Genomic DNA, 14,126 nt, shown 5'->3' with positions numbered 1-14,126 from the left:
TTAAAAGAAATACTTTCATGTGTGCGGCCCAGGTTATGAGGACTTTCATTATGAAAAAAACAGTCTCTGACAAATTGCAATCCCTAGCACCTATCAAAAAGGAAAATATATTTTGTGTTTTATAGTTCATTAAAGTTTTTTCTTTGCTTCTCTTCAAAATTCTTTGCACATCGACATGGAGTTATTTATTCACTAGGCTCTATGTCACATCTGGTTGAAAGTGCTACTTTCAAAAGCACTATATTTACTGAGAAAGCCATATTTTTGGTCAGCAATGTAATTTGAGGGTAACTTTTTTTAGCATCATTATAAACTCATGAGGGCGTATATATTTTGAGCTTCAATCAACATTTGCCATTATTTTTTGATGTACACATGATCCATCTTTGGTGAGTGGAAACCCCTTAAGTTACCTCTTGTATTGTTTTATAATGAATACCCTGTAAAGGTGATTACTTCCATGCTTTCTGGCATGAGCAGATATTCCAGGCTTATACTGTGCATTTCCTGCCCCAGACCTGGAACCAGCCACTCCTCCATGAAGCTCCGACTCCTTTGTTGGGAAAGGTATTTAGAGCCATAATCTGGGTACTAGGGGTTGTCCCTGCTACTTGGTTGTCACTGCTTTTAGGTATTTACTAGACAGAGAAGATACATGTATTTAAAAACAGGAAATTGTAAGTTCATAGTAGTACTTTCAATTTGACTTTAACATATGGGCTTTTATTTAACTTTCTTGATTCTATTGTTGTAGCTCTTTTTTTTTTAATATGGAGAATCTTGTTTCCTAAGGACATTAAGTATCTACTTTATCTGATTATATCTGATTTCAAAATAATATCACAAAATTATTAAATGAAATTTAAGATTTTTGTTGCAGCTCTATTTGTCTTTTACAATGTGATTTTAAATGTACTTTATGGCAGAGCTAAATATAGTGCAAAATAAAGCCTTCAGGAACAAATTCTTTTACTAAGGGAAAATACTTTCAAAGAAAGCACTCCTGTTTAAGTGTGGATAAGACATTATTTAACCAACCCTTTCTTGCTCCATAGTGATTACGTTGATAATATTTTACACTTAAGTAGTACAGCTGATTGCTAAGAAACTTGTCCTGCATGGCTGTGACTGGGTGATACACAAGAAGACTATGTATGTACTTTTCCTATGTCTAGGAAAAGCTTAAATGTCGTTAGTATCTGTGGAGAATGAAATCATTACCTTGCCCTTTCCGTGAGGAATTCCTAAAGGACAATGTTTCACTGCTCCCAACAAAGCTGCCACAGCAAAACTAAAGCCAGTCACTGCTTCTGGTGAAGACTTAAGTACAGTAAGCTTTTCAAGGCAACGGTCTAAGAGAGGTGTTAGGTAAGAAGGTAATGCCACAGCAATGCAGTGTAAACACCAAGCTGCTGCTAGTCGAACAGAAATGCTAGGATGAAGAATAACTGAAATGACACTGTCAAGAATGCCTGGAAGAACAGAAAAAATAAAAGATGCCTTAGCCACACAGATAAAACTCATTTAGCAATTATGCAGTCAAAGGAATAAGTAGTCACATGAATAAACTATGTATTATCTTTAGTAAAAGCAAATCAGAATAGAAAGGTGACACATAATTATAAATAATGTTTTGTACCCAAGAATTATTTCTTCTAATATAGCTCATGAAAACTGGCTTAAATGAAACCAATACACAAAAGAAAACCTATTATTTCCCCAATAAGCCAATGTTCTGCGCACTTTACCCTGAGATCATTATTGGTGGTACTAGCAATTAAAAATGACCAGTAACAAGTATCTTGAGAAGAAATGTTACACCATGCTCCACCCTCCTTTTTTTAAGGGAAAAAAATCCCTTCTGGCACATTTATATACATTTAGTATATGTCCTGTCTACCATATTGCTCTTATATAAGAACAAAATGTTACACTCAAGGAATTGTTAGGTTGTAAATATACTACTAATCAACTACAAAAACAGTGGAGTACCACTACTGGTAAAAAAAAATGTCCACATTTGTGATAATTAAACATACCCCTTCACTAAGACATGTAACACTTCATGTCAACTGCTACTTAAATAATATGTATCCTGGGATAATATTTATCCTATGGGATAAATAGCTTACAAACAAAATATAATGTAAAGCTTCAGTCCACAGGAAATATGTATCACAATGGACAAAAACCATTAAAAATGACTTTTAAAAGTGATTAGGTAAAAGCCAGTCACAATAAACCACATACTGTTTGATTCCATTTATATGAAATACCCAAATAGGCAAATCCATAGAGACAGAAAGCAGATCAGTAGTTGTCAGGGGCAGGGGGAAAGGGAAATAGGGAGTGATTGCTAATGGGTGTAGGACTTGGGATGATGAAAATATTCTGGAATTACACAGTGGTGGTAATTGTATAACTCTGAACATACAAGAACCACTGAACTGTATACTTTAAAAAGGGTGAACTTTGTATAATGTGAATTATCTCTCACAGTGACTAAATAATTTTCAGAAAGAGAAAGAAAACAGAGATTGCTTGCAAAGAACTCTGAGGAAGTAAATTATTTGTACCATATAGAAACTAGTGTGTTCACTCAGATGAGAGATATGAATTCAGGTTTACTTCTCTATTTTTCCATGATCTTTTTTAAAAAATTATTTTCATTTATTTATTTTTGATGTTAGAAAGAGGGGAAGGGAGGGAGAAAGAGACAGAGGAACATCAATGTGAGAGAGAAATATGGATTAACTGCCTTCTGGTCATGCCCCAACTGGGATTTGAATCAGAGCCACACCGGCCAGGGCTATTTTTCCATTATTTTAACTATCCCCAGAAAGGGGAGTGGGCCTGAAAGGGTTGTGGGAGAGATGCAGAAAACCTTTAATAGCAAAGGCAAACACTCCCTCAAATTTATACATATTTTTAATAATCCTGATTATGTGTTTCATAAAACATTTCTAATACATCTATAGTATAATCTCTAAGAAATGAACTATAGGAAGGAGATTTCCTTCCTTGGAAGAAAGATGCTAGAGTAAAGGTAAAAACAAGGTATTCAAATGAGTCACAACAACAGGTACCTGTACTTGAATCCTGCAGCAATGGTGCAGCTGTGGTGCCGAGACTGTGTATGAGATTTCCAAGTTCTTGTAAAGCACATACCAGCATATGCTGACTGGCTGCTACATCTGTGGAGCCAAGCCGGGTTTCCACATTACCGTCACTCATCACAGCATCTGACAGAAGTACAAGAATGAACTATGCAACAATGCTGTGTTAAAGTAGATTACAGGGGGTGTTAGAAGCAGAAAAGTATAAAAGCAAAGATTAATACTTGTACTTGATCTACAGGAAATCTTTATGGCAGTAAATGAAATACTAAAATGGGGACCCCCCAACACTTTACGGCCTGCTTCAGTGCCTGCAGTCCACAGGTGGAGGCTGGGCAATGGTTCCAGCAGGGTGCTCTGGCACGGAACACTATGAGAGACCCAGGGAGACGGGCCTGCCATAAATCCAAGCCCGTGTATTAAAAAGGGGACTTTTAATTCATCAGTGAAGAATTAAAACTAATTTACCCAGCCAGTTCAAGCATCCCAACCATAAACCCCTTACTACTCCTTTAGCAGGTGACACTGAAAGGGAGAAATAATGGAAAACAGAAACAATACATTAACTTCTATAGAAAGATCATGAATTCTGATGAACTATTATTACTAGCCTTTAAGATTTGTATATGATAGCTATTATGATAGTTATTACCAAGTTCAACAACTTATGTCTCATCTGTATACTGACCACTTTACCCTGAAACAACTGATGCCTATTATTAAAGTGGTTTTTTGTACTAGTATAGTAATATATCAGTCTAGCTTTTCCTGAGGAACAATTCCTTTAGCAATGTTAAAACAGAGAGCCTTAGTAGATCCATACCCACTACTTTCTTTAACTTCCAGATAGTCTGGCAAATATCCTTGGCAGCAGCAATTTGAGCCTTTTCTCCAAGAAGGCCTCCTATAGTAGCTCGAAGGATAAATGAAACACAACGGCGACTGCAGACAGCATCACTCTGAGCCTGGGTGACTTTGGGATGCGACTGTGACACAAGGCTCAGGATATGAGATAGAAAGGCAGCAAAATTTTTCTCTAGCCATGTTCCTCCTAGTGTTGAAATAAATACCACATAAGCCTAAAAAAAGAAAGGAGTTGTATCTTCAAAACAAAATAATATCAATTGTATGTTAACATTTTCTCTTCCATAAAATATGCAAAATTTATTAACATTTCACTTATCTTTCCTCATTTATAGTCACTTGAGATAGACATATGCAGTACTAATTTTTTTTGTTTATTAAGCCATACCAAAGTTTGCAGTCTTTCATTCATGTTGCCTGTTTTACTTTGATCAGACTGAAAAGTTTCAGAATAGTCAGCATATCCAGCTAATATATAAAATGTGTCTGTGGCTTCTCTGAACAAAGAACTCAAGTTCTTTCACATTCTGAACAAGAGAATCCAAATCAAACACATAAGCACATTGAAGGAATTAACTGTGTTCCAACATAATAACTCTAACGGATGTTAGTTTTAAAAACCTTTAAGTTTATAGTGATGAATCACTGCTGTTACTTTCAAGAAAGTTAATGATTTATTTTATTCTAGAGATACAAAGATAGTAGTTTTCTTATATAATTGTTTAAAAAAAAAACAACACACATAGTTTACAATTAATTACACTGGGACATCTTCCATTTTCATGAAGTCTAATGTCATACAGTAAAAAACAATGAGGACATATGTAAATTTAAAAAGAATACAGGTGTGTTTTGAACCATAATGGCATTTAAAAAACAAGATAATTTAAGGAAAGAATGCAGAGACCTTTGCTTTGTTTTATTCTAAGATACTTTTCCTAGAATTTAGCTTTTAAAATTTTAGTTGGGACCAATAATTTAAGCACTTAAATAGACAACATGCTGTAGAGTTTAGTTAGGGTTGAAACTATGCTGAATAATATGTACCTAAAGCTTAAACTTGAACTGTACACACAAACACAGTGAAAAACATTAACCCACAAGATCCATGAAAGCACAAGACCTAAAAACAAACAAAATACTCATGCTTCAAAGGAAATAAACATAATTATTCCATTATTAGGAAATGAAAGCACTGTGTATAATAGTCTATCTAACTGGTTTTGTTTATGTTAAATAAGGTTCTCTTACTTGTAATATAGTTTTTAAAAAGTGATTTGGCCTCACCATACCTATTTATAAATAAAAGAGCATAAGTGATGACCTTGCATAGCATCACTTTTGCCTGGAGTCAGATCCTAAAACTATCACTAGAAGGCCAGGAAGAAACATATTTAGATACTGATTTGTGATTCTAACCTGCGTAACTCCAACTCGAACATCCCTACTGACTGAACTGGTTCCCTTCAGCATATCACCACTGGCTCGAAGAAATCCTGAGCTCCCACGTAGAAACCCTGTTGCTAGTAATTCAAGAACTTCCTCCAGAGATGCTCTGCGCATGCTTTGACGTGAGGCTGCCATAACAAAAACAGAACAAAACATGTGACCCATATTGTGCAGACTAAATTGTAATACGTGATCTTAATCAGAACGTTAACTGAAAAAAAAATAAATTAAAAATCCAAATAAAATGCAAAATTTACAGGACATTATACATATTAACACAAATCCCACAAGGGTTCAGAGATCAAATCATAATGGACTCTGTCATGTTAGTGACATCTTAAAGTCTACATCATTTTGAAATTACACTGTATTTGCTCTCTTTTCCTCAAAGGAGTTACAAGTGTAACAGTATTATAAAACAAAGGAAAACATAAATAAATTGCCCTAGTTCTCCATGAACGAAAGTGCAACAAAATGCTCTGAAAATTCTTTTTAAATAATTAAAATGCCAAAATCATAATTTTATTTTTCTAAATGCTCTACAACTTTTAATAAAATTTATATAAAGTAACAACTGTGTCTTACTTTTAAAACCTTCAACTGCAAGTGCAATTTTTGTTATATCCCTAGACTCTGAAGAAATCAAAGCCAAATATTACTAAAACTTCTCAGTCAGCTCTCAGGCTACAATAATTAAGAGATTAGTCTGTCTTCAGTTTGACATAGCTGAGTTTCTCCCTGTGAATATCTAGGAAATAGTATCTCCTTAAAAAAAAAGAAGAAAAAGAAACCATTTTCTCCCTTTCATTTTTGTGAAAAATGGTGGTTATGAGCATGGACCCTTATTACGGATTCAAGTCATACACAGTACAGAAATAAACTTCCATTATTCAAAAGTATGAACAAAAAATTTACTCTTTAGCCTCAAGGGGAGATAACCAGTGGAAACAAAGGAAAATCTATGCTGACCTTCGGGAGAAAAATACTGGTGAAACATTGGTGAATGGAAAACAAAATCCATGCCCTGGTGTCTCTAAGGAGAGACAACAATAAATATAATACAAGACACAAGACTAAGGACACAGTATGTCAGACAGTAAATGAAAGCTATGCAAAAAACAGAGTAGGTTAGGAATACTAGGGGTGAGGGGGAAGTGTAGTTATGTTTTTAAATAAGTTAGTCAGGGTATGGTTCATTGAAAGGGTGACATCTGAATATAATTCCACACCAGGTGAGGGAATTAGGCATGCAGATATCTGGAGAAAGGGTATTCTAGGCAGAGGAAATAGCTCAGGCGAAAAGCTGTGAGGAATATGCCTAGTGAGTCCAAGCAGAGGCATGTGGACAGAGCCATGGAGGGGTATAGTAGGAGACAGGCCAGGGTATAAGGATGGGAAGGGAGTAAACAAAAAAGGACCCTTTAGGTCCTTACATGGATGTGAGTGAAGGAAGGTGCCAGCGGAGGACCACTGCGGAAGTTATATGAAGGGTTCCAGTGGAGGACCACCATAAGTGGAAGTTATATGAAGGGTCACTGGTGTCTGTGCTAAGACAAGACTGTAGATGGGGGCAAAGGTAGAAGTAGGAAAATCCATTAGGAGCAATTTAGTAATTCAAGCAAGAAGTGATGGCGGCTTAGGTCAAGGTGGCTATGATGGAGTGGAATCTGAATATATATACATATATATTATTTTTATTAGAAAAAACTCCAAAATTACAAAAAAGCTGCAAGAATTATAAAATCTCATATCCCCTTTACCTAGACTCACATTTTCCTCATTGCTTTCTCATTTTGAAGAATGTATGTATGACTAGCTGTTTCACGGAAGAGCCCTCAATTTGAGTATGTATAGTACTTCTCAGAATTTTTGGCAAGATAACTACATAAGCAATGCTGTAAGCCTTCTTGATGCATAAAATCAAAAGCCAGGTTTGTCCATTGTCAAATATTTTTCCCTTTGTAATTACAAAGTAACGTGTGGTGATACTTTAAGATGGCATAAATATCCTAGAAAATTTGATAACTTTCACACAAGAATGCACTAGAATTCCTAATTCCAAAAATGTCATCACCTTAAAATTACCTCCTGTATTTATTAAATTCCACTGCAAAAAAAAGCGTTCCCTTCTCCTTTACTTTCTTATTTTCAGTGATCTATGAAAATATGACTCCTTTTTATTTAATAAGTTATCCATTTTCTGTCACTACTAACTTAACCAGTGGAAGAGTGTGTTTCAGAAAGCAGGCCAGGGGAAGTGCCTTATTTTTTGGCATAAAATGTTCCAGGCTCATTTTCACAATTTCCCTGCTCCAACCCCATAATAAGCCACTTCTTCCAATTCTGGTTGTTTTAAAACTGTCAAGTAGAATGGCTACTGAATGTAAGAGACAGAAGGGTGACTTTACAAATTTTGGTTTGAACACCTAGAAGAGCAGCTGTCATCCTCAGATTAGCAAGACTGCAAGTAAAGCAGGTGACTGTATGTGGGGGAGGGAAGCCAAGCATTCATTTTACGAAGAGTTAATCTGAAACATCAAATAATCCATATAGAGATGTCAAATGGGCAGTTGGACATGAGTCTGTTGTCTAGAAGAGAAGTCTGGGCCAAACATATAAATCTAGGAACCTCTGATACTGATGATATGCAGACAGTATTCAAGCCATGAGATTGGATAAGATCACCGAGAAAGTGAGCAGAAGAGCAGACGTATAGGCAATGGGCTTCTTCTATGAGAAGACAAGGAACCACTGAAGAAGACTGAAAAGAAATTTCTAGAGAGGAGGAAGGGAAACCAAGAGATTTTTGAAGGACAGTAAGGTACTCAAGGCAAGTGAGAAAAGAACAAGCATCAACGGAGTTATATGCTGCTGACAGGTCAAGAAAGACAACAGAGAGCTACCTGCTGGCTTTAGCAGGGCTAAATACTAGAACGTAAGTTCCAACATGGCAGGGGCTTTTATGTGGTTTCTTCAATAACATATCCCACATGCTCAGAACAGATCCTGGCCCAGGATAAATACTCAATAAATTACAAATTGAGTGACTAAATGGATATGGAGGGCACTGGTGACCTACACAAAAATAGTTTTGGTGGATCGAGGAAAAATCCTAGTTTAAGTGGATTTAGAAAATATGGTAGGAGAGGAATGAAAAAAGAGTGTCAGCTCTCCTGAGGGATTGCAGTCAACAAGGTTGTAATAACTACATATGGTGCCAGGTAGGTACTTGAAATATTGGGAGGTACCACTTGGTCAAGTACATCATTGGCCCTGACTGGTGTGGCTCAGTTGGTTGGGTGTCATCTTGCAAAGTGAGGGGCTATGGGTTTGATTCCTGGTCAGGGCACATGCTTGGGCTGCAAGTTAGGTCAGTTGGGGTATGTATAAGAGGCAGCAGGTCAATGTTTCTCTCCTTCTTTACTTCCCTCCCTTCCTTCTCTCTAAAAATAAATAAAATATTAAAAAAAATAAAGTACCACAATGCTGTACACCTGAAACTGATATAGAATAGTACTGAATGTAAACTGTAATTGAAAAATAAAACAAATAAAATGATAAATAATCCAAAGAAAAAAGAACTCTCCTGAAAAAACAAAAACAAGTTTTGTAGGGAATAATCCAATAGAAAGGGAGAAGTTGATGAAGGAGAGACATCCTAGAGCAATGCCCTTGAGCATGTGAGAGAATAAACACTAATTGAAAGTATGCTTTTCTGATGCAGACCTTGGCTCGTGGGGTCCACGTCATTATGGATGAAATGAGACATTCACAGGGATTACCGAATACAGTGGAGGAAAAGGGATAGCATGGCTTTTCTCTCAAGGGGAGCAAAAGCCTCAGCCCTTGTTACAATGAGTTTTTATTGTCTTACTGGGCACAATACAAGAAGGTCCTCATTAACTATGCACAGGTTTGCTTTAGGTGGTTACCTTTTACAGAAAACAAAGGAGCCAATGCTGCTAATCACATCACAGAAAAGGGATATTTGCAAATGAAAAGGCAAAAGTAGTTGGACCAGTTACACTCATCCTTGGAAGGTTTAGCATGGTTTTTAGGAAGTTGCTTTGCAGTAAATGTCCTCAATTCAGGGTGAGGGAGTTTTAGCAAAAAGTAAGACTCACAGCGGCCTAGGTATATTGCAGGCCTGATTCCCCACAGGAGAACCTATCCGTGGCCATGAGTCCTGTGCATCTCGGAGTGGGAGCCGGGCCCACACCATACAGAACAGTCTACTACACTTTTCTTGATGTTGACTCTATTTTATTGATTTTGCTATTATAGTCCCAATGTCCCCCCAACCTTGCTCCCCTCCACCCAGCATCTACCTCTCCCTCAGGCAATCCCTACACCATTGTTCATTCCCTATCGTGTACTTTACATCCTCACTGCTTTTCTGTAACTACCTATATGCACTTCCATAATCCACTCACCTCCCTCACCCATTACCCCACAGCACCCACCCCACCCAACTGACAAACCATCAAAACACTGGGGTTTTTTTATTTGCTTAGTTTGTTTTTTAGATTCAGTTGTTGATAGGTATGTATTTATTGCCATTTTATTATTCATAGTTTTAATCACCTTCTTTTTCTTACATAAGTCCCTTTAACATTTCATATAATAATGGGTTTAGTGATGATGAACTCCTTTAGTTTTTTTTCTTGTCTGGGAAGCTCTTTATCTGCCCTTCAATTTTAAATGATAGCTTTGCTAGGTAGAGCAATCTTATACATATATAGGTCCCTGTTTTTCATGACTTTGATTATTTCTTGCCAATCCCTTTTGACCTGCAAAGTTTCTGTTGAGAAATCAGCTGAGAGTCTTAGGGGAACTCCCTTGTAAGCAACTAACTGCTTTTCTCTTGCTGCTTTTAAGATTCTCTTTTAGTGGATGGAGCGCGGGCTGGGAACCAAAGTGTCCCAGGTTCGATTCCCAGCCAGGGTACATGCCTGGGTTGCAGGCCATAACCCCCAGCAACCGCACATTGATGTCTCTCTCTCTCTCTCTATCTCCCTTCCCTCTCTAAAAATAAATAAATAAAATCTTTAAAAAAAAACTCCATCATTAAAAAAAAAAAGATTCTCTTTTTATCTTTAACCTTTCGCATTTTAATTATCATGGGGTCTTAGAGTGGGCCTCTTTGCATCCATCTTGTTTAGGACTCTCTGTGCTTCCTGGATTAGCATGTCTATTTCCTTCACCAAATTAGGGAAGTTTTTCTTTCATTATTTTTTTCAAATAGATTTCCAATTTCTTGCTCTTTCTCTTCTTTTGCTGGCACCCTTATGATGTGAATGTTGGACTCTTGAAGTTGCCCCAAAGGCTGCTTACACTTTCCTCACATTTTTGGATTCTTTTTTCTTCGTGTTGTTCTGATTGGTTACTTTTTGTTCTAAATCACTAATTTGGTTCTTGGCTTCACCTACTCTACTGTTGTTTCCCTGTAAGTTGTTCTTTATTTCAATTAGTGTATCCTTTGTTTCTGACTGGGTTGTTTTCATGTTGTTGAGGTTCTCACTAAGTTCCTTGAGCACCTTTATAACCAGAGTTTTGAACTTGCATCTGATAGATTGCTTATCTCTATTTTGTTTAGCTTTTTCTGGAGTTTTGATCTGTTTTTTCATTTGGGCCATATTTCTCTGTATCATTTTGGCATCCCCCCTGTGTTTGTTTCTATGTATTAGGTAGAGCTGCTATGACTCCCTGTCTTGGTAGTGTGGTCTAACATAGAGGTGTCCTGTAGGGTCCACTGGCACTGCTTCTTCTACCACCCATGCTGGGTGTTCAAGGTGTGCCTTCCATGTGGGCTGAGTACACCCTCCTCCTGTAATTGAGCCTTGATTGCTGCTGACGGATCAATGGAAGGGATTTACCCAGGCTAGTGAGCTGCAAGGACTGGCTGTGACCACTGACCACTAACCTCTACCCATTGTAGAGGATCAGCTCTGTGGAGGCAGAATGATGGTGCTCCAACGTGGTCTATAGCTGCCCAATGGGTGTGCAGGCTCTGGGACTTCCCAGGGGGTTGATGGCCAAGGCCAGCCCCTACCTGTGTTTTCCCTGGGACCATCCTAGCAAGTTATAAAGTAATCTGAAATGGCTGCTACTTGTGCTGGGCTTGGAGATTCCAAGGAGAAGTCAAGCAGTGAACCCAGGCTGGTTTCTGCTAGTGTTGTGCCTGGAGCCACTCAGCAAAAGGCTGGGGGTTCACTGAGGCCAGCTGTTGCTTATTTTAGAGGATTTAGGAAGTTGTAAAGCGTCAGCCCAAACCAGCCTTTCAACGTCAAAAAGCCTCTGTAACAGCTTGGGTGGGATGCTGAGCCTCATAGGGTCTCCAGGGCAGGGCAAACAGTATTAACCTGGTTTATGGAGTCTCAGATATGGCAGCTGACTGCTGGTTCTGTGGGAGGAGGGTTCAGAGAATAGGCAAAAGCCTCTATCCAATCTTCTGTCTGAAAGCTGTCTCCCAGCTCCTGCCTTGATGCCAGACACTTCAGTTCCTCCTTGTAGGCCACTGGTGCCTTTTAAGCTGCTACTCCAGTGCTAGAGCTCAGGAGTGAGTCTGAGTAAGTTTGTGTGTGGGTTGTTTAAAAGGAGTTGCTTGGGACTACAGAAGTTTCTTCCACTAACTCTACACCGACTGGTTTTTGCAGGCAAAAGTTATGGGGATTTATCTCTCTGACGCTGGAACCCTGGGCTGGGGAGATTGGTGTGGGGGTGGGACTCCTCACTCCCATTATATCCCTCCTAAATCTTTATCTACCACATGTGGATATGGGACCGGCCTGTTCCGTGTCTCTGCCCCTCCTACCAGTCAGGATGGGTGTGGTTTCTTTAGCTCCGTAGTTGCCACACTTCTATTCTACTAGATGTCTGATGGTTCTCAGTAATGGTTCTTCTATATTTTAGGTGTAGTTTTCATCTCTAAAGTGTGGCTTTAATAGAAGATTGGATAATTCATCTTGGGTGACAAACGGAAAGTCAAAGTATATGTATATAGATGCTAGAAGGTGAATCAATTTGGTAGGGGAGCTTATAAAAGATAAGTCATCAAAAGAAAATAAGATGGGGAAAGAAGAAAGTATAATTATAGTTAATTAGAAAATAGGAGTGTGAAGGGATTAGGGAAAGCAGTATGTTGGCCAGTCACCATCAAGGACCTACTTGAGGTTCATGGTCAAGAAGTAATTAATATTATATAAATTTCTAGGAACTTTGCTATCCCAATGCTAGGAGAATGTCATATTCAATCCCTGCTTTTTAAGTGCATTGGTATAATATATCACCTATTTGAAGCTTGTAAGTTTTACTAAGAAAATAATTTCAATTCTGTACTATGTAATCTTTGCACATTGTGGATGAATGTACAAACATCCACCAAATGTTTTCAAAATTCTTAACTGCTATGTTGCTATTAGTCCTCTGCTTAAAAAAAGACATCTAGATCACTTTTTATGTGTACAAAAATGACACAATTATGACACAAGCAAGAACTTACAGATGAACTTCTAAAAGATTAGGGCAAAGTTTATTAGTGTGGGTGAAGCTGGTTCTTCATTTTGCTTACTCTGATTACAAAATTGCTGGTATTAGGGTTAGTGCTAACTAAAGGAGAATATACATTTAAATACCATTCACATTTATTATGCAATTGTACATTTTTGTTTTTACTGCAACTGTGTGCTAGTGTTAATAACATACTAACGTGCATTTTACCTTTTCAAGAGGACTTGATTAAACATGTCTTCTAATTTCAAATTATTAGGTAGCTCAGGACTAAACCCCTTAAATGACCTGAACAATTTTTTTTTGATTTGAGGATTTTTTTTCTTTTTTGCTTCTTTCTCTTCCCAATCTCCCTTTCCACTTTACCTCCCACCCCACCATGAACTAGAAATTATTATTGAATTATAAGATTAGGAGAACCACAATAACAATACAAATTTCTTACTATAAATTTTAAGCTTGTAGGTCTCAACTGAAGAATGAGAGTACTGTTAGTGTTCTCAGGTAATTCTTATATCTGTTATTTGGAATTATTTACATCATCATTCCCTTTTATAAACTTACTAATGGCATTTTCTCTTTCTGTCTATAATCAGATGCATTCTATTTTTAAAAAATTCTCAAGATTTAGATCATAAAAAAGACTATAATGTAGAGGAAGACAGGGACTGAATAAAGTACATTTCTTCCAGAGGTTTTTTTTTTCCTGAAATTTTTACTTTATTGCTTAAAATGAAATCTAGGACCTAGAGCAATGTTACAGGCTGAAATTAATTTATAAAATAGTTTGCCCCTTTTAAAAAATAATTAAATGGGTAGCGGTAATACTATATGTGTTTGTTTAAATCAACTATAAAGAAAATAAAGACATTCTGAAAATAATTAAATGCATTTACCTTTTCCTGGATGTTTAGAAATTATAGCATTAGCCAACACTGTCCCTAGTAGCTTTGAAACTGAAATCCGTACATCATAATTGGAACCTTCAAAGGACTTAAAACATAGTGTGGCCACACTGTCCAGGTCTGTACTCCACATGAAGCTGGCCTCACTCTGAAGTTCAAGGAGACACTGGTCAAGTGGAGAAACAAATTAATAAAAACAAAACATAAATGTCAGGTTCAGATCTATGTAAGTTATAGAAACTATCAAGATCTAACAAAAATAATACACAAATCCAAAGTTTCT

At 37.2% G+C, this 14,126-nt stretch overlaps 1 protein-coding gene and 1 pseudogene across 1 annotated transcript in view; both read right to left on the bottom strand.

The window, feature by feature from the left end:
* HEATR5A (HEAT repeat containing 5A) overlaps window positions 1-14,126 on the bottom strand; it is a 115,842-nt gene that overhangs the window by 77,288 nt on the left and 24,428 nt on the right. The window contains exons 6-10 of the mRNA XM_036029480.1: window positions 13,835-14,009; window positions 5,400-5,560; window positions 3,940-4,195; window positions 3,087-3,242; window positions 1,222-1,472 (exon numbers count right to left, since the gene is read on the bottom strand). Of these exons, the coding sequence (XP_035885373.1) occupies window positions 1,222-1,472; window positions 3,087-3,242; window positions 3,940-4,195; window positions 5,400-5,560; window positions 13,835-14,009 (999 nt within the window). The remainder of the gene's footprint in view (window positions 1-1,221; window positions 1,473-3,086; window positions 3,243-3,939; window positions 4,196-5,399; window positions 5,561-13,834; window positions 14,010-14,126) is intronic.
* Window positions 3,405-3,534, bottom strand: LOC114493681 (annotated as a pseudogene).

This window comes from Phyllostomus discolor, chromosome 1, assembly GCF_004126475.2.
Source record: "Phyllostomus discolor isolate MPI-MPIP mPhyDis1 chromosome 1, mPhyDis1.pri.v3, whole genome shotgun sequence".
NCBI classification, from domain to species: domain Eukaryota; kingdom Metazoa; phylum Chordata; class Mammalia; order Chiroptera; family Phyllostomidae; genus Phyllostomus; species Phyllostomus discolor.
Note: the sequence above shows the minus strand (reverse complement) of the source record. Positions and strands in the feature narration are given on the sequence as shown.